At 36.2% G+C, this 23,451-nt stretch overlaps 1 protein-coding gene and 1 pseudogene across 2 annotated transcripts; one reads left to right on the top strand and one right to left on the bottom strand.

Annotated features, from left to right (window-relative positions):
• Nucleotides 1-3,506: 3,506 nt before the first annotated feature.
• On the top strand, nucleotides 3,507-9,289 carry LOC306665064 (large ribosomal subunit protein uL24-like; annotated as a pseudogene). The gene has a single exon. The product of its transcript is annotated as a large ribosomal subunit protein uL24-like (transcript).
• On the bottom strand, nucleotides 8,914-11,766 carry TSPYL1 (TSPY like 1). Its single transcript, XM_079146291.1, has one exon. It carries the CDS (start codon nucleotides 11,667-11,669, stop codon nucleotides 10,434-10,436), a length of 1,236 nt encoding a protein of 411 aa, XP_079002417.1. The 5' UTR covers nucleotides 11,670-11,766; the 3' UTR covers nucleotides 8,914-10,433.
• Nucleotides 11,767-23,451: the final 11,685 nt, after the last annotated feature.

The raw sequence follows: 23,451 nt of genomic DNA, 5'->3' as shown, positions 1-23,451 counted from the left end.
TTTTTGTTTTTGTTTTATCCCTAGTCACCCTACTCAAGGACAGTGACCCCTTTGCTGCCTGCCAGCAAATAAGTTATCCTACTTTAAAAAGTGCAAACAAGATTCACTCTACAGATAGCAATTATTTTTCTCTCCCTGTATTCCTCTTTCTCTTAATAAATCCTTATTTTTGCTTTAGTGGGGAAAAAACCCATCTATTGCTTTATGATCTCTATAAACAAGTAAACAATGTTCCATAATTGAATTATTCTTTGACACTGCTCTGCTTTGTTTCTTCTCCTAAAGAATCTTTACACTGTTGAAGGAGTAACTCTCTTTCATTATAATCTGAGCTAAGATGCAAAAAAGTAGCAAATGCTGAAAGAAATTTACTTTGCTATGTATGGTGGGGGGGCAGCGAGGGGAGGGAGCTTGCTATTATAAAACTTTATAAAATTCAAACTTTTTTCTTTTTATGTATACCAGTTTAAAAAAAAATTTTTGTCTTCTACTGGAAACATCACTCTCTTCAGCTTTGATTACTTCTGTCACCTGAATCATCCTCTACTCCTAACAGCCTGTCCCTTCTTCAGTTCAAGAGCCAGGCACGATGAGGCATGCCTATAATCCAGAGACTCAGTAGGCTGAGACAGGAGAATTGCAAGTTCCCCAGCCTCAGCACTTAATGTGGCCCTCAGCAATTTAGCTAGACCCTGTCTCAAAATTAAAATTTAAAAAATAGCTGGGGATGTGGCTCAGTGGTAAAGCACCACAGGACTCAATCCCCAGTACCAAAAAATAAAAAATCTCAGTCCATGAAGATTGTAGTAAGCATTTTAAATGCATTGAATTTCATAAACAAGGATTCTGATAGTCCTCAAAATTTCTATAGTTCTTATGACCTCTGTCATCTAATTTAGAACCTATCTATAATTCACTTTTTAACTTTCTTGGTTGTTTCATGAAAGTCATTCTCTCGTAGAATGTTTTAATAAAACCTGATAACTTAAGTAAAAATTTAAATTTAGATGAAAATTTTAAAAGCTTTTACCAAAATGCATAATATGACTGCTGGTGTTTTATTTTGAATTTGGTAGATATATATTGTAGCTATGAGTCATAATTTAAAATTTCTGGCACATTAGAATATTGGACATTAGGTGGGTGTGGTGGCACATGCCTGTAATTCCAACAGCTTGGGAGACTGAGGCAGGAGGACTGCAAGTTCAAAACCAGCCTCAGCAACTTAGTGAAGTCCTAAGCAACTTAGTGACACTCTGTCTCTAAATAAAATGGGCTAGATATGTGGCTAAGTAGTTAAGCACCATTAGGTTCAGGCCCTGGTCCCAAAAATTAAAAAGAATAAAAGAATATCAGACATTATTATACATTATTATTACAATAGAGCCTTGTCCTGTTGGCAACTGGCAATAAAATTAACTCCACAGAAAAAGACATACCAGTAAGTTATGATTCTATAGAAAAAGTAGCCATAGAAAATGCCATGAACATCTATGAAGTAATTTTCATTTGCCAGGAGATAAGTGAGTTAACAGAATTCCAACATAAATAGAATCAAATGGGAATGACTTTACTAGAGTATATAGTAAATATTGGAAATTTATGAAATATGCTCCATTCCTCTTAAACAGCAAGTTTATTTTTCAGAGCAGTGTAGTTTCTGATTATATACATTCATTATAACATACACTTATTTAATGCTTTCTGTATAGCAGATGCTTTTACAACTTGCCTCGTTTAATTCTCACAGTGACCCTGTGAGGTGATAAGATTATGACCTCCACTTTGCTTCAGAAGGAACTGAAGTAAAGATAAACTGATTTAATTAAAATCATACAGCAAATAGTGGAGTCAGTCTGAACCGGGGTAATCTGATTTAGGAGCCTACATTCTCATTAATTAAGCTATTCTGTAAACTTACACAACATAAAACTTGAGAAGGAACTAAAAAAAAAATAAGACCATCTAACCATTCCTATTTAATGTTAAATCTTCTTATCTTCCTATTTCCCCTGTATTACTAGTTCAGGCTGTTATAATAAAGCACCGTAGACTTGGTGACTGTAAACAACAGAAATGTATTTATCACTGTTTAGAGACTGGGAAGTCTAAGGTCAAGGTGCCAGCAGAGGACCTGCTTCCTGGCTTAAAGATGGCAGTCTTTTTGTTGTGTCCTGACACGGCAGGGGTGAGGGATCTGAGGCCTCTTTTATAATGGGACTAATCCTACTAGGGTCCTAACCTGGGGCTTCTTTTCTAAGGGCATTAATTTCCTCTCAAGGACCCCACCTCCAAGTATCCTCATATTGGGGATTCAGTTTCAGTGTGAATTTGGGGGAGAACACAAACATTCAGTCTATAGCATCCTCACTTCCTATATCCATAAAAAGTGACAATTATTGGGGAAGTGCCCATTTACTAAAAGAGGAAAGAGAATTTGTTATCCTGTTTCAGTTCCTTAATAGTTTTCATCTCATAGGATTTAACATTCTTTTTTATCCCAAATATTTTATAACTCCCTTTTCCTTTCTGAAATTTAAATAGTATACCATCCTACATAACTTAAAAAAAAATTAATGTAAGATCTTAATTGTAATTTAAAGGAGAAAAGAAAATAATTTTTAAAATATCTATTTCAATATGTAAATGCTTTGGCATGAACATCCTTTAAGACATGATAAAGTACTTAGATGGTTATACCTATGGAGTCACCAGTATATAAAGTTACTGAAGCAACCTGATACAGGTGTTATACAGGTGAGTTGGGCTAGAGACATAAGCAGCAATGCTTTGGGTAGTGAAATTTTCTGAAATGGTGAACAGCTGTATGACAAAGTTCTGGAAAGAAAGAACAAAATTTTCTCAATTTACATGATACACATTTCTTCAATTGTAAAATACACCTCTTTAAATATATTGACATTTTTGAAATGACTATCCATAATATAACCAATGGCATTGTACAGCTACTGTCAGCACAACAGCAGTCAAGGTGTACTTGCCACTGAGCATGTGTGAGATTGGTCGTTAGTTTTGCTGGCATGGACAATTGGAGCCTCTTGACATGTTAATCAACAAACTCTTAAAAAGCCATTTGAAGAAAAATGAGTCTTACTGGTTCTTCTGTTAATATCTTCTGGTAAGACCAAGAGAGCACCAGCATAAAAATGTTCAGAATGAATACTAGTGACTTCAGAAAAAAAAAAAAAAAAAAAAAACTCAGAGTAGCACTTTTATAAGCGATGGGATATTCTAAAAAATGTAATCACCAAAATTTTTCAAAGTGCTGAAGACAATCCTGTTTGAAAAAACATGAACACCAAGAATTTTGAGTCAAAAATTGCCTAAGATGATTATTCTAAATGGAAAAAATTATATGAAACATTTTATTTCACTCATAATTCATTTTTGATGTATACCCATGCATGATTTTAAAACATTTTTAAATCTAAATGTCTTTCAATATGTATTAAATAAAAATTCTAAGAATTAGAAATTTTTGTGTGAGTTTGACAACTTTTTCATATTAAGTAATGATGTGTATTTTACAACCAATAGTTATAGAGTAAATGAAATACAAAATTACTTTTTAAATGAAGCATATATTAAAACTAAAGTTTTGTTTATATAAGTGAAATAGTGCTAGAACGGTTCTTAGGCTTAAATAATAGTTTTTCATCTACATGACTGTTTAGTTCTAGCTAATTATTTTATATATGGAACTATCCTGATGCCCAGTATCTCTAATACCTCTAATAAATGCTCCCCCTCCAGTCTTTGTAGTAACCAAAATTGCTCCTGTAACTAAAGGGTGGTGAGTACACATTGTTGAGAATTTGTTTTTACATGGTGTTCCTATTCCTTGTCACTAGAGGGAGGAAGTGGTCTTTAATTTAAGATGATAATTTGATTCTAGTTTGTCTTTGATGTTTAAGCTGCTGTAAAGAAAATATTTGTGGCAATTACAGGCCATAAGTGCACTGAAAAGCATGGCTTTTCAGCATAAATGTGGGTACTTACTGGCTAGCTAAAGATACACTTTGGACACAGATCAGGCTGCAAGTCCCAGTTCTGCTAATTACTAGCTGGTTGGATTTGTGTTAGTCACTTCAACTCTCAGAGCCCAAATACCCTCATATATAAAATGATTATAATAAAATTTAAAGGACTATCGTGAAGATGAAATGAAATTATGAAGTATTTATCACACTTCGTCGTTTTTATTATGTATTTATGTATTTTGCTAAAACTTACATACATTAAAAGACTACTTTGCAGGCGGCACAAAATCAATGTCAAATTCTATTATGAAGGTCTTCCCTTTCGCGGCCAATGCTGAAGTAGCAGCGGCCAAAATGAAGTTCAATCCTTTTGTGACTTCTGACCAAAGCAAGAAGCAGAAGCATTTCAATACACCGTCACACATTCGAAGGATGATTATTTTCTCCCCTTTTTCCAGAGAACTGAAAGAGAAGTACAATGTTCGATCTAGGCCCATCCGAAATGATGAAGTTCAGATTGTACAAGGACACTGTAAATAAAGGTCAGCAGATTGGCAAAGTGGCCGAGGTTTACAGGAAGAAATATGTCATCTATATTGAACAGGTACAGTGAGAAAAGGTTAATGGCATACTGTCCATGTGGGCATTCACCCCAGCAAGGTGGTTATCACTAGGCTAAAACTGGACAAAGCAGCAAAAAGATCCTGGGAACCTAAGGCCAAGTCTTACCAAGTAGGGAAGGAAAAGGGCAAATATAAAGAAGAAACAAATGAGAAGATGCAGGAATAAAATAACTATATTTACAACTTGCATTAAAAACTGCTAAAATGAAAAAAATTCTATTATGAAGTTGTAAGTTTATATATGTTCAGAAACAACATCCATGTAGAATGAACCAATAAGTGAAAGCTCACTGAAGAACTGAATTGGACCAATCAGAATACAAACTGACATGAAACCTTGGGACATAGTAATAATACTTGTCTACTATGTTAGTTATTTAGACATATGGTATTTCAGGTTGATTAGAGGAAAAACGTTCATTGCTGGAACTAATGTGCTTGTCACATTCTTCCATATATCACATTAAAGACCTTATAAAAATACTTTTAAAATTATCTATGCTTTTAATATCTAATTTTAAGCAGACTTGCTTACTCAAGTTATACAACCATAGAAATGAAAAGTTTTACCCCATTTGTGTACAATGAATCAAAATGCATTCTGTAAAAAAGTTTAATAAAAATAAAATACACACACACACACACACACACACACAGTTATATTCACAGTGAGGGACAGAGAATGTGGACTTCAAGTGCATCTACCTGAAAATTTTTGAATATGATGGATTACACATTCAGTTCACCAATATTAGATCAAGACTTGGACACAGCCACTATCTCAAATCATATTTCAATTAAATGCCTGTCATGCTAAGAAACATGAGAAAGATGAAAAAGACACCAGATGGTGTCTGCCCTCATAAAGCTTATAATTTAGTAAAGAAAACCTAAATACAAATAAATAGAAAAAAATCCTGAGAAAACAATTCAGGAAAAACAGTACTGGAATATGATTCCATATTATAAACACTATTTTTTGTTGTTTTTTTCCCCCCTTTTTTCTCTAAGTTGTTCTTGTCAAGTATTTTTTTACTTGTTCTTTTTAAATATACATGACAGTACAGTGTATTCCTACATATTACTCAGACATAAAGAAGAATGAAATTAATGGCATTTGCCAGTAAATGGATGGAACTGGAGACCATCATACTAAAGGAAATAAGCCAATCCAAAAAAAAAAAAAAAAAAACAAAGGTTGAATGTTCTCTCTGATATAAGCACAATTTCTGGGAGCCACAGGTCATAAACAGGCCTACTCTTACCTCAAATTTGAGTACAATGCTCATCTTGAAATTAGTATGTTTCCCCTGAGTGCTCATAAAATTGGAAGATTCCCCAGAACTGCCTGAAGGGTAAACTCAAGTTTAGCCATTACATAAAAAGTTTGACTACAACAGCACTGAAGCTACCATGCACCTGTTTTAGAGCCTTAACACAACTCTGAATGTATTGTCATAAGTGAAAATGGAGTTTGGTGAAGAGGATGAGAATTAAATACTAAGTGCCTGTTATCAGTAATTATTGACTAAACTCCAATAAATATATATCATCTACATTTCTTAATGATATTAATTCTTTACATCTCAGCAAATTCTATAAGAATTAAAATATTTGAACTGCTTTGGTTCATTCTGTTCAATTAAATTCTGGCAGCAAATATCAACAATTACATTTTAAAGATAGGAAACAGTTATAATCTGAAAGGATCTAGAGACTCTAAAATTATCTTTACACAGATAAATATATTCCTTTTAAATCCACTCATGAATGGATTCGGAATAATACAACCAAGGCGAAGCTATCTATAGAGTTTTAGATGTTTTTATGGAAGATTTTGTTACAGGTTGCTACAGCAGTGCAAGGTGTCTTAGCTTGAAATGAGAACCCTTACCTGAGCCTGTTACTTACATCTTGGGTAATACATTTCTATTTACTGAGCAGTGACATAGAAACTATGGAATTATAAAACGTGAGCATACATCAAAGTTCCTGACATATCTAGCAATTTTTTTAAAAAGATTATGACTACAGTGATACCTACTTGACATAGAACTGGATACCCCTTACTTTTTGTGGTGCTAGGGATCTAACCCAGGGCCTTGCATATGCAAAGCACACTCTCAACCACTGAACTATATCCCCAGGCCCTAATGTCTTATCATTTGTGAGTAATAGTAGATAAATGTTTTGGTTCCTTTGTAATGAAAGCGAAATTCAGGAAACTGAGTCAACTGAGGTAAAGCAGAAGTAGCTTGAGTTTAGGGCAGTAGTTCCCAAATGTTAGCATATCAGAATCACCTACAGCATCATTAAACTTGGTTGAGAGGCCCCAACCCCAGAGTTTCTTTAGGCAGAAATTGGAGTCTAAAAATTTGCATTTGCATTTCCAATAAATCCAGATGGTGTTACTGCTGCTAGTCTTGAGACCACCTTTGTGATTCCCTGCTTTAGGTAATGGAGACGAGCAGATCGGAACTAAAGAAGTCAGAGGTATCCTGTGGGTATTTTATGTTCAAAAATAGAAAAGGAAGCTCAAAGATTCTCAGGAGTATGCTAGAGATTATCTTTGAGTATGTCAATATCATTTACAAGACAGTATGTTTTCAGCGAACTTCATTTCAATAACCATAAGCTTACACACCTCTTAGCTTATAGGATAAAAGAATCTTTAGAAAGACCGATTTTGGCCTAGAATTGAAAAATACATTTTTAAAAGTTGATATAGTCTATACTATTCTTGTTTGGTATCTTTCACTTAACATACTTTGGAGATTTAGCCCTGTTGTTCATTTTTATTGCTGAGTGATATGCCATTGTATACCATAAAATTTCACTTGTTGGTGTACACATTTGGTTTTTATAGATATTTTGCATGCTTTAAAATATTCACTAAGAAATATAGTCATGTTGTCCTATGTAATGGAAAAACAGAGAAAATTAATTTTAATCCATTTAATTCAATGTCAAAAATATTATTTCAATATGCTATTAATATGAAAAAAATTCCCATATTGTCTTCAAAATCCAGGGTGTGTATTTATAGATCTCATTTTAAACCAACCACATTCCAAGTGCTCAAAAGTCACTGGTGTTAAAGGTATTGGGCAGCATATGTCTAAGTTCTAAACTTCTATCTCCAATGCAAGTTACCTTAAAATGTACAAATTACATTAAAGGTGATCCAAAATTAAGTGATATTATCAAATTATTATTAAATTATGATAAAATGGTGGGTGAAAGATTAAAGGTTAAAATGTCTGGATCTTTAATTACTAATAAATTGTCATTTACAAGTAACTTTGCAAATCTTTTTGACATTGTTTTTACCATGGTTGCCAAAGCAAGGCACAAAAACTTTTTTCCATTATTTCATTAAGTCTTTCTGGGCACCAGGTCATTTTGTTCTTTTTCCCCCATCTAAGTTGTTCATTCTGTCATTCAATATTTATCTGTTGACAACTATGTGCAAATTAATACTACATGTAGTGAGGGATGTAAAAGACCATTTTCACAAGGTTTCTAAACTAATAAGAGAGGGTAAGAATGAAAATATTTCTATATTTTACTACATCACTATCATTTATTTGCATATCAGTGCTTCTCCTATTCCACAGCAATGAAGGGAATGGAATTTATTATCTACTTATTCTTTTTCTCTTCCAGGCACTAACAGAATGTTTTAATAAAATGTGTGGAATTCTCTATAATGAATAATTATGTGTTATTTTCAGAGGTTCCTACAAATATTTCATTTTTTAAAAAAGAAATATTTATCTCCCAACGGATAACAGAAAAGGCTATAATGTAGAGGGAATTACCAGGACAGTCCTTTAAGAATTTGACAGATAGAAGATGATAAGAAAGTTTGAAGAACATGTTTTTACAGATGAGGAGTATGGGAATGGAATAGGACATTACATATGATAGGTACTCCCTGAACATTTGCTTATTAAATTCACAAGTGAATACAAGGAACAGTCTAAATGACCTGAGAATATCATGTATGAGGACAGAAATGGAGACTCTGAGGAAGTGAAGGGGAGGTGGTGATACACAAGCTTTACTGAAAAAACTGACATCTTGAATAAGCATTTGCAATTGTAAACACTTTAAGGGGGGAAAAAAAAAACAGCAGCAGCAACTACCCCCTACCCAGAAATGCTATTTTCTTACCTTTGTGATAATGCCTGTCATGTCCATTTAAGAATTTTAATGATTCCACAATTTGTCATTAACTTGAACAATTTCATTCAAGCATGTTCATGGGCAGGGTAAAAAATAAGAAATTTACCAGAGTGGCATGCTTTTATTTTATCATCATGCATATAAAGGAAAACAAATATGCCAATGGAACTCTTCTAATTTGACAGAGTAATCTCACAAGTTCTTTGTGCAATTTGGGAAGAGACACATCAATTACAAAGTTGTTAGAGCACATTATCAAAACAATTTATCGAGCCACACTTTTTGTCTATTATTTTTCCAGGAAGGCAATAATTTGACAAGTCTGACAAAACCAAGTTATCCAAACTAAGTTTCTAAGAGTACAGTAATGGAAGAAAAAATTTGAAAACTTGTGAATATTCATTTAAGTCAATATTTTACAAAAGACTGTCATTCTTCCAATTGTTATCAAATGAAGCAAAAGAAAACTGGTACAGCTCAACTTTCCTAATAAACAAAAACTGAAAATAAGATTTTACTCAACAGTAGTAAAATAAGGACACAATATTGATCTTCCAAATATATCAGATCACATAAAAACAGAAAGCATCCAAATTGCACCGTTCTTTAAAGAACTCTTGTCTAGACAACATTTGTAACACTCCAAACTCCTGCGATTTTTTTTTATTACAATCCTGAGAAAATATTTCTCCTCCCATCACCATTTACAGAGGAAGACTCAGGCTCTCAATCAGTTCAGTCTCACCCAAATTTTTAACTGGCTCATTTCTGCCTCTAGCATTTTGTTTAGTTTTCACTGCTTTGAGCACACATCAATTTCTTCAGTTCTTTCTTTATAAGCTAACAGCTTTCTTCCATCTAGTGCTTTCTCCCTTAAGCCCTCTAGGACTTGCCAAAGGGGCAGGTTATTGGGAAGAGAGCAGAAGGGCAATCAGAGCTCTAATACTCTACTTTAAAACGCAACCTCTCTATCTCTGGAAATTATAATATGCAAAATAAACTAAAGTTTACTTTTGCAGATGTTTCTGAATTATATTTTCTTTAATAAATATGAGAAAAGGGAGAAAGTGGGAGAGACCTTGGCAAAAGCCAAGGCGGGTAAGCATAGCCAATAGCAGGCAACACTAAAAGGTAACTAGGGATCCAGGAAAAGCAATGAAGTATAAATCACACAGAACAAGTGGCCCACTGTAGCTCTCCCTTCACATCATTAATGCCCAGTAATTGTCCACAGATCACGTGCCTGTTACTGCTGGATGCAGCGCAGGGTGAGTAGAATGGGTTCCCAGACAAAACTAGAAATCCAAGTGGTAGTAACAGATCAGAAGCTCTGGGGAAAAGTCTAAGCAATGTGAATGTAGTGCAGTCCTACAGCATCATTTGTTTGGCTTAGAAGTGCTAGTGGCCATGCAATGCGATAATACAGAATAGCATGGAGGCCACGTGGGAGTGGAGAAAATGTTCGTGACAGTCTCAATCTTGATGTTGAGAGAACTAAATATCCAGAAAGGAGAAAAGGTAGAGAAAGTTCAGCAAAAAAAAAAAAGGCATACCCACTGCTCTTGCCCAAGCACAGGAGGTGGCAGCAAGGGACCTGTAGCAGTATTCCCAAGGGCAGAGGTTAACCAGACTGGAACCCAAAGGGCCTGGGGATCTCCACTGGCTCCCTTATTGGGCGACGTCTGGCTCTACGGACTCCTTCACGCAAGAGGTAGTATTGCAGAGGATTTGGCCACAGGTCTTCTTTGATGATCTCAGCAATTCTGTCAGATTCTGGAAGGCTGTGGTCGGAAAACCAAGTAAAAAAGCTGCAAATGAGGTCTTGGTTTCTGCGAATGAAGGACTGGGGTTCACGTCCCCTGCGCCATATGATTGGAGTGGAAAGAGACACCACTCGGCCAGAGGATCTGACCTCATATTCCTTGACAATCAGCTTGTTTCTAAAGTAGGGGTTTCTTCGAAAGAAGAACTTGAACTTGCAGCCAGTTTTAGGGTGTCTGAGTTCCTTCACCTCCAAATTGGTTATGTACCTTAACATCTCTGCATCTTGGCCTCTAATCATGGCAGACAACTGGGGATGGTTCCGAAAGGCAGTCATCCAGAAGCCTGGGATGTTCTGAATGATGTAGTTCCTCCGCTCTAGGTAGTGTCGACGCATTCGCCCAAATTTCTGCTCGAGTTGTTGGAAGGCCCTGTCAGCCTGAGCATTCACAGTGTCCAGTTCCAGCTGGATGGCCTCAAGGGGGTTCATCCGGAGATCCATATGCAGGGGCCAGGGTCCTGCCTCCTCCTTCGCTTCTTCCACCGCCTCCACTTCTTCACCTGCTGGCACTTCCACCTCCATCACCTCCTCCACCACGCCTTCCTTCACTTCAGCCCTCTCCTCCGCTCCCACTGCCACTGGGGCCACGGCGCACTTCTCGGCCTTCACTTCTTGAACCTTCGCCTCCACCACCACCTCAGACCCCGACCTCTCTGCGCCACAGGTTTCCAGGGCCTTCTCCTCTCCCTGAAAGCCGCTTTTCAGGCTGCTGACGGTGGCCACCAACTCAGAGGCCGTTTCCAGGCCCTCCGTGCGAGGCGGAGCCTCCTCCTGCAGGGCTCTGGTCGCCAGGTGACCGCGACACCCGTCGACTCGGATCTGGGAACCGGGTGCACCCCCCTCCTCTGAAAGCTGGGGCGGTGGGCTCGCGACCGTTTCCACGCTGGCCTCACGCGTCTCCGCCATCGCCGGCGCCGCCTCCGATTCTCCGCCGAGCGTCAGGCACTGGTCCGGGTCTTCCTTGGCAGGGTCAGGGATAGTGAGGCTGCGGGTTTGGGGCAGAGGGTTCTTCTCGACCCCACGCAGGCCGCTCATCTTGGTAACAGACCAGCCGCACGGTACAGTCTGTTTTCCTCACAGAAGCCGCGCTCCAAGCAGCGCCGCTAGCCCCACCCACCCTCGTTCCGGCCCGCGTCTCCGGGGCGGTGACGTCAGTGCTGCAGATCTCGCCACCTCGCGAGAACTCGCCAGTCCCCGGATTGGCTCTGCCGCTTCCTGCTAGCGCGCCGTGTTTTTCTGCTCGAATGTTTTGTCAATGTAACCTTTTGGCACTGCACTCTTATTTATCTAAATAAAGGTATGTCAGGGACTGAAGGCAGTGACCGCCCGCCTTGCAGTCCTTCTGGAAATTGCCCCCAGAAAGTTAGCGATTGTAGGGGATCACAGCCCTCACCCTGCCTAGTGTCCAGTGTCTGAAAACAACAAGTATTTTCCTGATGTTTAGTTTTTTGAGACAGGAAGGTAAATCTATACCCTATTAGACCATATGAGTAGAAGTAATAGGGTCAGCCTTCTCTTTATTTTTAACTAAGACGAATGGTGAAGTAGTTTCTTTTCCTTAAATGCAAATGACATAAAAATATGAATTCTAGCCTTTAACATTACTGGAAGAAAGTTTCTCAGGTTTTTACCTCTAAGTGATGTATATATTTGTCACTGGTACTTAGTCTATAATCCGCATCAAATAAGAGTTGGTGCTGTGGGCTGGGTCATAACGCAGTGGTAGAGCCTTTGCCTAGCATGTGTGAGGCACTGGTTTCGATTCTCAGCACTGCATGTAAATAAATAAAATAAAGGTCCATTGACAACTTAAGAAATATAAAAAGAGAGAGGGGGTAGGGAGGGAGATAGAGAGAGAGAGAGTGAGTTGGTGCTGCAAAACTCAACTTCAAGTGAATCAAGGACCTAGGCATTAGACCAGAGACCCTGTGCCTACTAGAAGAAAAAGTAGGCTGAACCCTCCATCATATCTACTTAGGAAAGGACTTCCTCACGAGCCCAAAGTCAAGAAGTTAAATCAAGAATTGATAAATGGGATGCTATCAAACTAAAAAGCTTCTTTACAGCACAGGGAACAATCAAGAATGTGAACAAAGAGCCTAGGGAATGGGAGAAAATCTTTACCACCTGCACCTGAGATAGAGCATTAATCTCCAGCATATACAAAGAATTAAAAAAAAAAAACAAAATAAATAAATAAATAAATAACCCAATCAATAAAAGGGCAAAGGAACTGAACAAGAACTTCAAAGAAGAAGAAAAACAGTGGTCAAAAAATATATGAAAAAATGTTCAACATCTCTAGCAATTACAGAAATGCAAATTAAAACTACACTGATATTCCATTTCACTCTAATCAGAATGGCACTTATCAAAAATACAAGCAGCAATAAATGTTGGCAACAATGGGGAAAAAGGTTCACTCATACATTGCTGGTGGGAATGCAAATTGGTGCAACCACTCTGGAAAGCAGTGTGGAGATTCCTCAGGAAACTTGGAATGGAATCACCATTTGACCCAGTTATACTACTCCTCAGAATATATCCAAAAGACTTAAAATCAGCCTTCTATAGTGGCATAGGCACATCAATATTTATAGGAGAAGGACACCTGTGTCCTTCAACCAATGGATGGATAAATAAAATGTGAAATCTATATACACAATAGAATATTACTCAGCCATAAAGAAGGATGAAATTATGGCATTTGCTGGTAAATGAATGGCACTGGAGAATATCATGCTAAGTGAAACAAACTAGTCCCAAAGAACCAAAGGCCAAATGTTCTCTCTGATATGTGAATGCTAATGCACAACAAGGGAGGGTGGAGAGGGGAAGAATAGAAATCTATTGGATCAGACAAAGGGGAATGAAGGGGAGGGAGTGGGGAGATGAATAGGAAAGACAGTAGAATTAATCAGACATGACTTTCCTATCCTTGTATATGAATACAGGACCAGGGTAACTCCACATCATGTACAACCACAAGCATAGGATCCTAATTAGAATAAGTTATATTCCATGTATATACAATTTGCCAAAATACACTCTACTGTCATGTATACCTAAAAAGAACATATAACAATAATTTAAAAATTATGAAAAAGAATTCATGATGCTAACATTGGGAGGAATAAAATCAGGATCAATTTGCTAAATCTTGCTTCATGTCCCCTCACTGGAGGAAAGAGGAAATGATAGGTTTTTTCAGCCCATAAGCTATTAATTTATTAATGTGTTTAGTTCTGTAAGATATGAAAGTTTGGTTCGAATGAAGTACATATCCACAGCAATCAGCTCTTCTGAGAGTCATATTGGTGTGTCTGGTTAATTTAGTTTGTTGACTTACTGTTACTGAACCCACATTCAGAAGCTCTCCTAAAAGAAAACCAGTGCTGGAGAGACAATTGATGGGGACTAAGAAAGTAGGCAGACATTTTCATTTCCTGTTATGATTTGTGTGTGAGGTGTCTCCCAAAATCTCATGTGTGAGCCAGTGCAAGAAGCTTCAGAGAAAAAAAAATCATTGGGTTACTAGAGCCTTAACCCAATCAGTGAATTAATCACTTGAGGTACCAGTCAATTAATGAAAGGCTAGGGAGTGGCTGGAGGAGGTGGGATAATGGGGGCATGTCTTTGTGGTATATATTTGTATCTGGCAAGTGGAGTCTCTCTCTCTCTCTCTCTCTCTCTCTGCTTCCTGATCATCATACTTGCTGTTTCCCTCCACCACACCTTGAACCCAGAGTATGAGAGCCAACTATCTATGCATTGAGACCTCTGAAACCATGAGCCCTCAAATAAACTTCTCCTCCTCTAATATTGTTTTGGTCAGGTCTTTTAGTTGCGGTGGCAAAAAAGCTAAGACAATTCCCCAAAGAGGTTGCAAGTCTTTGGGAAAATGGGGAATATTTATATGAGGATCAGAGACTACATGCAAAAATCAGTGTTTCCCAGGAGCTTGAGTCAGGCAGTCTGGTGTTTTGAAGCTGACCACAGATGAGCAACTCCTAGTGCCTGGCCTGTTCTTACCTTGAAGGCAAGATGCTCTGGAGTTCAGAGTGAAGGTGGCAAGATGGAAATGAGGAAGGGAACAGAAATAAAGCAAGATGATGTTCCTGATGGCAATAGCCTGTTACAGTATCTTCAAAAGTTACAAGGTTCCAGATTTACATCAGTGGGAGAACACCCACCATCAATTTATGAGGAAAAACCAGTTAAAATGGAAGACCCAGATGACCTTAAAGTAGAAAACAAACTTACAGAATGTAACATGCACCTAGTTGACTCAAGGTATAAAAAAGGTAAACTTTTTTTTTTTTTTTTTACTAGATTTACCTTGTATCATAACTGATTTTTCCCAAAGACATCCAACTTCTAATCCTCAATCTGGAACTTTGCAGATATGATTAATGTAAGAATCTGGAGATGGGAAGATTATCCTGGGTTATGCAGATATGCCCTATGAATTGCAATAGCTCTTATAAAAGGGGAGCAGGAGTTTCAGAGAAATGTGACAGCCAAAGGAGTGGAGGGCTCAGGTGGAGAAAGCAGATACTGTGATATTATGCTTCTGGTTTTGAAGATAAAGGAAGGAGCCAAAAATCCTAGATGAAGATAGCTTCTAGAAACTGAAAAGAAAATGGATTTCCTCCTAGGGAAACACCTTGATTTTATTATATCCACTCTCCAGAACTATAAGATAATACATTTTATTTTCATTTTAAACTGTTAGATTTGTGGTAAACTTGTTACAGATGCAATATAAAATTAATACAGCATGGGGCAAGGTTTGGTGGTGTCTACGAGTTCCTCAAGTTGTTTCTAATAGCAGCTCCTTCCTTCCCATGAGATCCTGCCCAACAGTTGCCATTTATTACAATTTGAGTCTCTCTTTGGATACCAGTACCAGAAATATACTCAGACCATACACAGAAAGACAAATTTAAAGTTTCAACCTATCACAAAATATATTAGAGAGGACTGAACTTTGGCAGGACAAGGTTATGGGTATGTTTATGCCTGTTTACCTAGTGCCTCCCAGGTGCCTTGCAGAGAGTCCCATAGATGGTTAAAGTGTTAAATAAAGAAGCACGTGAACAGAGTACAGTTCCTTCTGCTTGCAACATGGTGTTTACAGATCAGAAGGTGTGAATGGACATGTGGCTTGTCACTCTGCTCTCTTGCCTTTCTGCTACTGGCAAACCAAAGGGCTGCTGTATGGTAAAAGTCTTAGGAGAATGGATTTCCATACAAGCATAAAAATCTCTAAAAGCATAGGAATCCACAGAAACGATTTTGTTTTATAAATATTTTATATTCATGTGGTCACATTGTATGACAAAAAAAATTTTGAAAAGACCAACATATTTGAGTGAGTTTATAAAGCAAAGTCTCAAACTACCAGCCTTTCCACTTCTCTTATTTCTGGACAAACGAAAGTAGTGATCTCAGGCCTTACTTTATTTCTCTCTGCAAGAAATGTATAGATTCTATGATGCATGGCTGTAATTATTTTTCATATCAATGAGATCAAATAACAAAACTTCACAAATCATACTTTTTTCCAATTGCCATGAAACCATCTTCTTTCTTGAAACTGTAATATTTCAATATAGCTTAAAGTGGACATTTTTATTACTCCAAATATTCCTTTTTTTAAAGAAGAAAAGAGTGCCAAGCTTCGATCAATCCTAAAAAATATGACTTTGTTCATCAAAGTTACTATTATGATGTCTTATATGTGTAGTTAGTGCTCTTTTTCATGAATAATTCAATGAGTATTTGTTGAAAGCCAACTACATTTCCAGTTCTAGAAAGAACATGACAAGACAATAAGCCCTGCCTCCAGAGAGTTCATCATTTAAAATACAGCAGGTCAAGCAATGATTCTGAATCACAATGAGCCTTTCATCTTTCAAGATGTACACAGATACTTATTTCCTCTGGAAGGTCAAATAAAATCTTTCATTATGCACATCATTCTTTGTACTGTCATAGGGGTATTTTGAAATGTGGACAAGGCCTATACTTTGCTTTCTCTCATTGCCTCCTGCGACTTAAAACTATGTCAAGTATTTTGTTTTCCCTTTCAGTTTGCTCCATCATGTCCTCTGTAGCTCTATCCAACCAGCTGCTCTTTCTGTGACACTTTGTGATGGTTTTGTGTTCCTTTTCACCATTCCTTTTGTTGCTTTCCTCCTTGCAGGAGCCTAGTCATGCAATCTTTCTCATCTTCCCTTACTTGGCTTCTTATCCACTTGGGTGATGAATGTTAGCACTTCCTTAAAAATCAGGTCTTCAATAATTGTAACTCATCAGAAATTTTAATCAGTATTTCTTTAAGCTGTGTTTTAATCTTCAAATTTTTCTCTATAAATATACTCTCTTCCTGAAAGCTATTCAGAAATGCTATCCTCCCAAAGACAATCATTTCTAGAGTATTTGTCCCAAAAGATGTACTAAAAGAGATGAATAAAAGAATGCATAACTTAGCAAAGCTCTTTCTACTACTTTGTCAATTCCCATCATTATATATACTGAATTCTGCAAGATCACTGTTTAAACTATTTTTGTGAAATGTGAATTTATACACATAAAGGCTACATTTAAAAATCCAATTTTGGGTTATTTGATACTAAATTAAAATTTATATAACATGAATTTTGAAACTTAAAAACCTCAGTGATAAAATATCAAGATAAATAACTATCAGATATGTCTATTACTGTCATTATAAACTATACATTCAATGATCAAACTATTAATGAGTCCATAAGTCAGATGCTATCTAGCAAATTGCCATCTATAATTCATAATTCTTTTAAATTTTTAACTGGAAGACATGTAAGATTCAGTATATTTTAATTTTCCAAAAGTTCTCAGAAAGAATTATCAGAATCATCCTGCAGGTTAAAAAAGAAAAACATAGTTGGATAATCCATTTTCCACAAACGAACTCCCTATTTGTGTTGTGAGGTGGCAATCAACAGCTCTATGACTTTCTGTGGTGGCAGTACTCTCTACTCACAGGTATTCCTTATTCACATGAAGAGCCGAACAAAGAAGGGACAAGACCCTTTTTTTTGGCTCTTGGTGTTTTCATAATATATAAAATGCCTCCTTTTAGTTTTACCACAAAAATACCAATATTTATTCTGAAAAGTAATTGTATGTTCCAAGTTGCAGATATTAAGAACTTCCAAACACAGTCTCTAAGAATAATTCAAAGTACTGAATATGCTTTAGGAAAACATTTCCAGCAGTCTGTGCAGGATTTGTTTCTGTTCCATCACTGGTAATAATTGCATTTACTATAGCAGGAACTTCAAATTTTCTGCTGCAAATTATAAGACTCCTGTGAAAGTATACTCTCAGGAACACTAAAGTACTTTGTATAGCAACTGTGGGTCCAGTGCCAGTGTGATCTTGAAGGAAATTTTCATCATGGTGACTCAGATGTAGACAGACACCCCATACCAACTTGGTGGAGCTGCACAACTCCCTCTCTAATTAGTGCTCTTACTGATTATGTTAGAAAAGACTCTCATTACAGACAATATGTGTAAATGCACTCTGAGCTCTTCCGAATGTAATTTTTCTGGTAACTATGAGACATTTTGGAGGAGCTCTTCCTCCTCTTCAACATTTGAAATGTTGTGATAAAGTATATTTGATTGAATATATAGAAAAATGAATATATAGAAAATTTTAAATTATTTTAATTTTAATTATCTGAGAATCACATTAGATTGTAATTGTGATTTTAACTTTTTATTATAGGCAATGGAGAACCCAGGTTGTGAACATTTTTGAATAAATAAGTGCTCAGGAGAAGAGCCAATGAAGGGCAAGGACTTGAAAGGAAAAAGCAAGCATGTGTGCTCCATGTCAGATCCTTTAAAAAGTAAAAGAATTGTTACTTGGAAGGAGGAGATCTCTATAATTCTATTCTCTACAAAGTTTACCTGCTCACAGATTTATTTGGCATTTCAGGAAAAAAATACATATATTATTTCTGTCTGCCACAGAAAATTGTTCTTATTGTAATTAAATTGTACTGTACTAGTTTTTTCTTTATCTTTTTGACCCTAGAAGTCTCATGTGTCTCTTTTACATGACACAGGCTATCCTGCCGTCCTGACAGATAAACTCTGTCTCTCTTTAGGCAGCTACTGCCCATTCTCCAAGATCCACCACAAACCTGTGACAAACCATAGATGGTGCTAAGCATTTAACAAGCATTGAATTGCCAACTTTTATAAAAGAAGAAATAATAACACTGAGAGGTTAGCTAACTTAGCAAAGTTTCTATGTACAGTAACTCATAAATCCTTTCTCCTCCAGAGTGCAGCTTTTCTTAACCACCCTATAACTATTAATCTTCCTTCCCAGAATTCCTGCAATTCTCTTAAGAGTAGTCCCATGCAAGGCTTACTTGTGGTCTTCCTCTTAGTGACTCTGGTTGCTTCATACATATCAGTCTCATCTCCCAGCATTTCAACATCATCAAGTAGGATAGGAGCAGAATTGCTGTGGCTCTTGTAATTACTCAGACTTTTAGCTATCTTAGAAAAACTAGTAGTGTGTTATTCTGGTATTACATTTTATTTGAAAGAGGAGTCATATTTTTCTATGCCTAATGTATTGCTTTTTTTGCCCTTTGGAATATAGCATATATGGGTACATGACAGAATATTTGGCAATTGGAAATAACCCTCACTATGTAGAAAAAACATCTTCATTGTCTACCATATCAAGGTATCATATGTTCTTCAGTAATGATTTTTCAGGACACAAGGAGTTTAGCAAAGGTTTAGACATTTTTGTTTTGAAAAAAAATATGTCTTATGGTTATAATTAATGGTAATTTTTACTTATTTACTGTTTTCTGGCATATTCACCACTGTTATGAACACCGTCCTATTTCATTTCATTCTGATAAGAATCCTTTAAATTAATGGTATTATGATCTTCATTTTATTCACTATTGGAGTCCAGGAGAGACTGAGTCACTTACCCAAATGACACAGAAAATGATAGACAGAAAATGATAGACAGGAAGTTTGACTTAAGAATTCATAGTCTCTGAACAAAATGTGAAGTCACTTTTTAAAAATAAGAGTATAAACTGCCCATATTTAATGTTAAATTGATGCACGTTTTAGCCCTCTCCTCCTTTCCCCTATTCACAAGCATATTAATATTTTTAAAGAAAGTGTCCAAGTATTTGCTTTATGTTTAGAAGAAAGTAGTTATCTAAGATCCCAAAATTCAGTATTTTCTCAATCCTATCAAACCAAATACCACCTTTTTATAGCAGATATCTCTAAAACAGTCTTTAGTTTCTTGAAATGGAATTTATAGGTACTATAACACCACCTACACACATAAATAGAAAAACTCAATATAACTTCATGAAAGCAAAATAAAAGTAACTTATAGTACTGTCTGTTGTATGTAACAGCATTAACATGCCTACACTATAAGAAGTGGCAAAGTAGTGAGAAAGTTGCACCTGTTGATACAACAGCTATGGATGGAGATTGATACAGGTATATCTTGCTATGATTCAGTTGCCTTAGTTATGAGGTTTTCTGAAATGATATCCTAATATTGGTTAAGTTCTGGAAAAGAAAATAATGCTCCCCTTGATTGCCACTATCCTGTAATTCTTCCATAGGAATATATATTTTCACTTTTAAATGCTTGCTAGGTATGGTATTCCCATTGACTCTCACTAGAGGGAGCAACAAGTCTTTAAGAAAGTGTGTCTAGCCTATGATGGAAGAACCATGGAAAGGTCTTTTGCTATAAATTAAATATTCTTATAATTTAAATTGAATCATCACTTATTGCCACTAAGCAACAATTGTTACAAAGTAGTTTTCTCAGACAGGCTTGGGTTTTTAACAGCTTCCAGTTATTAAACCAAGATAAATGATCTCATGTGTCGCCTTCTAAGACAAGTTGCCTACCCAATCATGCTCCTGGTTCAGGTTCTAGCTCTACTACTTACTAGCTGTTTACTCTAAACAAGTCACTTCGTCAATGCAGTTTCCTTAGAGGTAAAATGAAAATCATTGTAAATATTTTACAGTCCCACTAGGAAGACAAAATATGTGTATTTAGCATTATAAGTTTCGATGAATGGAAGATTGTAGAATTATATTTTTGTGCTTAAATATACACACATCAAAATTAAATTGTTGTGTAAGGCATAATAAGAACCAAATTTCTGGTTTCCTACAATAAGTGTAAATAGAAATTCAGAGAAGAAAAGCATCTATGTAGAAAAGAATAGTCAGTGAAAACTTCTGGAGGAAATGAGGCTTCACTTGAATCCTACTTTGTATAAGAAGTGAATAGCTTGTGAAAGAGGAGCCTGATGACACAGTCATCATACGTGTCTACTGCTCCAGCTAGTGCAACGTGCGTTCTGCACCTGCACTAACAGGATAGAAGCTAACCACACATGTATTTATGTTTAGACTAACCAGAATTAAACAAAATGAAAAAGTCAGCTCATCTAGCTTAATTTAAAATACTCACTGGCAGCATCTGACTAGTGTCAGCTGTATGGATCACTCAACATCTCATCATAATAGAGTTCTGTTGGATTGTTCTGGACATAAAGTATCTTCAGGTGATGGGACAACGGGGTTGGTGGAACTAAAATGTTTTGTCACAGAAATGTCAGGCACACACTTTATAAGGTGCTTTGTAGAGCCAAAAAAAATCTTTTTTTAATTCATGATTTTAGTTAACATTTTTTGAGCAAAAATTATGTGTCTTTATAAGTGAGAAGAGATATTTTAACTAGAAGTACTTATTCACTGGCTCATATAATAACAAAGAGAGATCCAAATATTATGTTCCTTCACTATAAAACTTATAAATTTAAAATAAATTACAAAGATGTCTCAGTCATTACTTGTCAGAGAGAGAGAGAGAGGGGAAAAAAAGTTAAATTCATCAAACTCAGGAAATGTTAGTTGAAATTTTTGTGTAATTACATTAGTTATTTAAACAATCAATAAAAAGTATAGTTGGAGGGACAAATCCCTAGCATATTTTCAGTAAGGTAAGATAGGAGAACTGGGCACAGTGGTGCAGGCCTGTAATTCCAGTGGCTCAGGAGGCTGAGGCAGGAGGATCACAAGTTCATAGCTAGCCTCAGCAAAATCAAGGTACTAAGGAACTCAGTGAAACCCTGTCTCTGAATAGAATACAAAATAGGGTTGGGGATGTGACTCAGTGGTCAAGTGCCCCTGAGTTCAATCCCCAGTACAAAAAAAAAAAAAATAAAGATAAGAAAAAAAAGAAAGTAAAGTAATTCAAAGGAAGATAATGTACATAAACAAGTCATGAAAATAATTATATAGATATTTAAAAGTCATTATGACTCATAGTCATTTGTTTACTATAATACCAAAAACAGTCAAGTCATATAATAAATGTGGCTTTTATGTGTGAAAACACCTCAAAAATCTCAAGGTTAAGAAATATTATATATGGAAAAATATCTCTGTGTATTTTCTAGATAATATAAGATTTAGATTAGTAGTTAAAACTCTTCGAACATTGTTCCCATGAATTTGTGTTTGTCACCATTCATTAAAACTCCAGAGCTCATGTATAATCTTATGAAAACACCAGCAACTTTGTAAAAATGTGAGAACAGTCCCAGGGTCAAAGAACCTTTTTAGAACAACCAGACATTCATATTAAATTGTTTTAAAGCAAAGTTCATCAAGGTCATTTACAACTTTCCAAATAAAAATTAATTTAATATGGAAAGTTCATATGCTGATATCTAACTTGAAACTTTGGTTGTCATTAACACTTCATCTGTCAGCTGAGAGCTCTGCCTTATGAATTCTTTGGATTTCAGAGTATATTATAACTTCCTTTGGTTTGTGAGCAAGCCATTTTATCCACATCTGTTTTTAAAATGTGCAAAGTTGATTTGGAAAGAGACTATCATTCATTCATTGGAACATTAATGGAAACGTTTGTGTTTATTAAATGTTAATACATAATGGGTACTATGTTAAATGCTTTCCATATATTATTTTATTTGGTTATCTCATCCCTCCATGACATAGGTAATATTCACTTTATTGTAAAGATTAAGATATCTCAGATCAATTGACTTGTCTACATTTATAAAACTACTTAGAAATAAAGTGTGGATATAACAACAGTTTGTCGACTTTGGATTTCTTCCTACTATACCTTGTTGCTTTTGTGATTTCATAAAATCTTTGGCAATAACAGAGGAACCCAAGGGTGATTGCTGCCTCTTTCCTAATTATGTCTTTCTCCAGAGTCTGTATGTTTAGTGCTTAGCACCCACAGACTCCTATGCAGTGTTGGCTGCATCGAATGAATGATTCCAACCTGAAGGTTAGCTTGAACAGACATGAAAACTTTAATTATGATTACAGTATATTGATCTAAGCAGAACATACAGCTTTTAGGAGGCAAGTACCCTCAGTGGAAGCATTTAGTGAATGTGGGACATGTTTAAGAAACAATATCTAGGGGCCTGGGGGTGTGTTTCCCAGTATGTGCGAGGCCCTGGGGGTGTGTTTCCCAGTATGTGCGAGGCCCTGGGTTCACTCTCTAGCACAGAAGGAAGGGAAAGAGGAAGTGAGGAAGAGAGGAATCTCTTGCTGATATTTCTAATTAAAGTATTTCCAGATTCTCATACTTGGGATTCAGAGATTTCATTTGCTGGTGAATGACTAAAGGATAAAGTTATACAGATTAGTATTTCATTGGTTTTCACTGTGCCATACTCAGTAGGAATTCC

The sequence above is a fragment of the Sciurus vulgaris genome (genome assembly GCF_902686455.1).
Source record: "Sciurus vulgaris genome assembly, chromosome: 7".
NCBI lineage: Eukaryota > Metazoa > Chordata > Mammalia > Rodentia > Sciuridae > Sciurus > Sciurus vulgaris.
The sequence above is the reverse complement of the archived record's forward strand: the minus strand, read 5'-3'. Positions and strand labels throughout refer to the sequence as shown.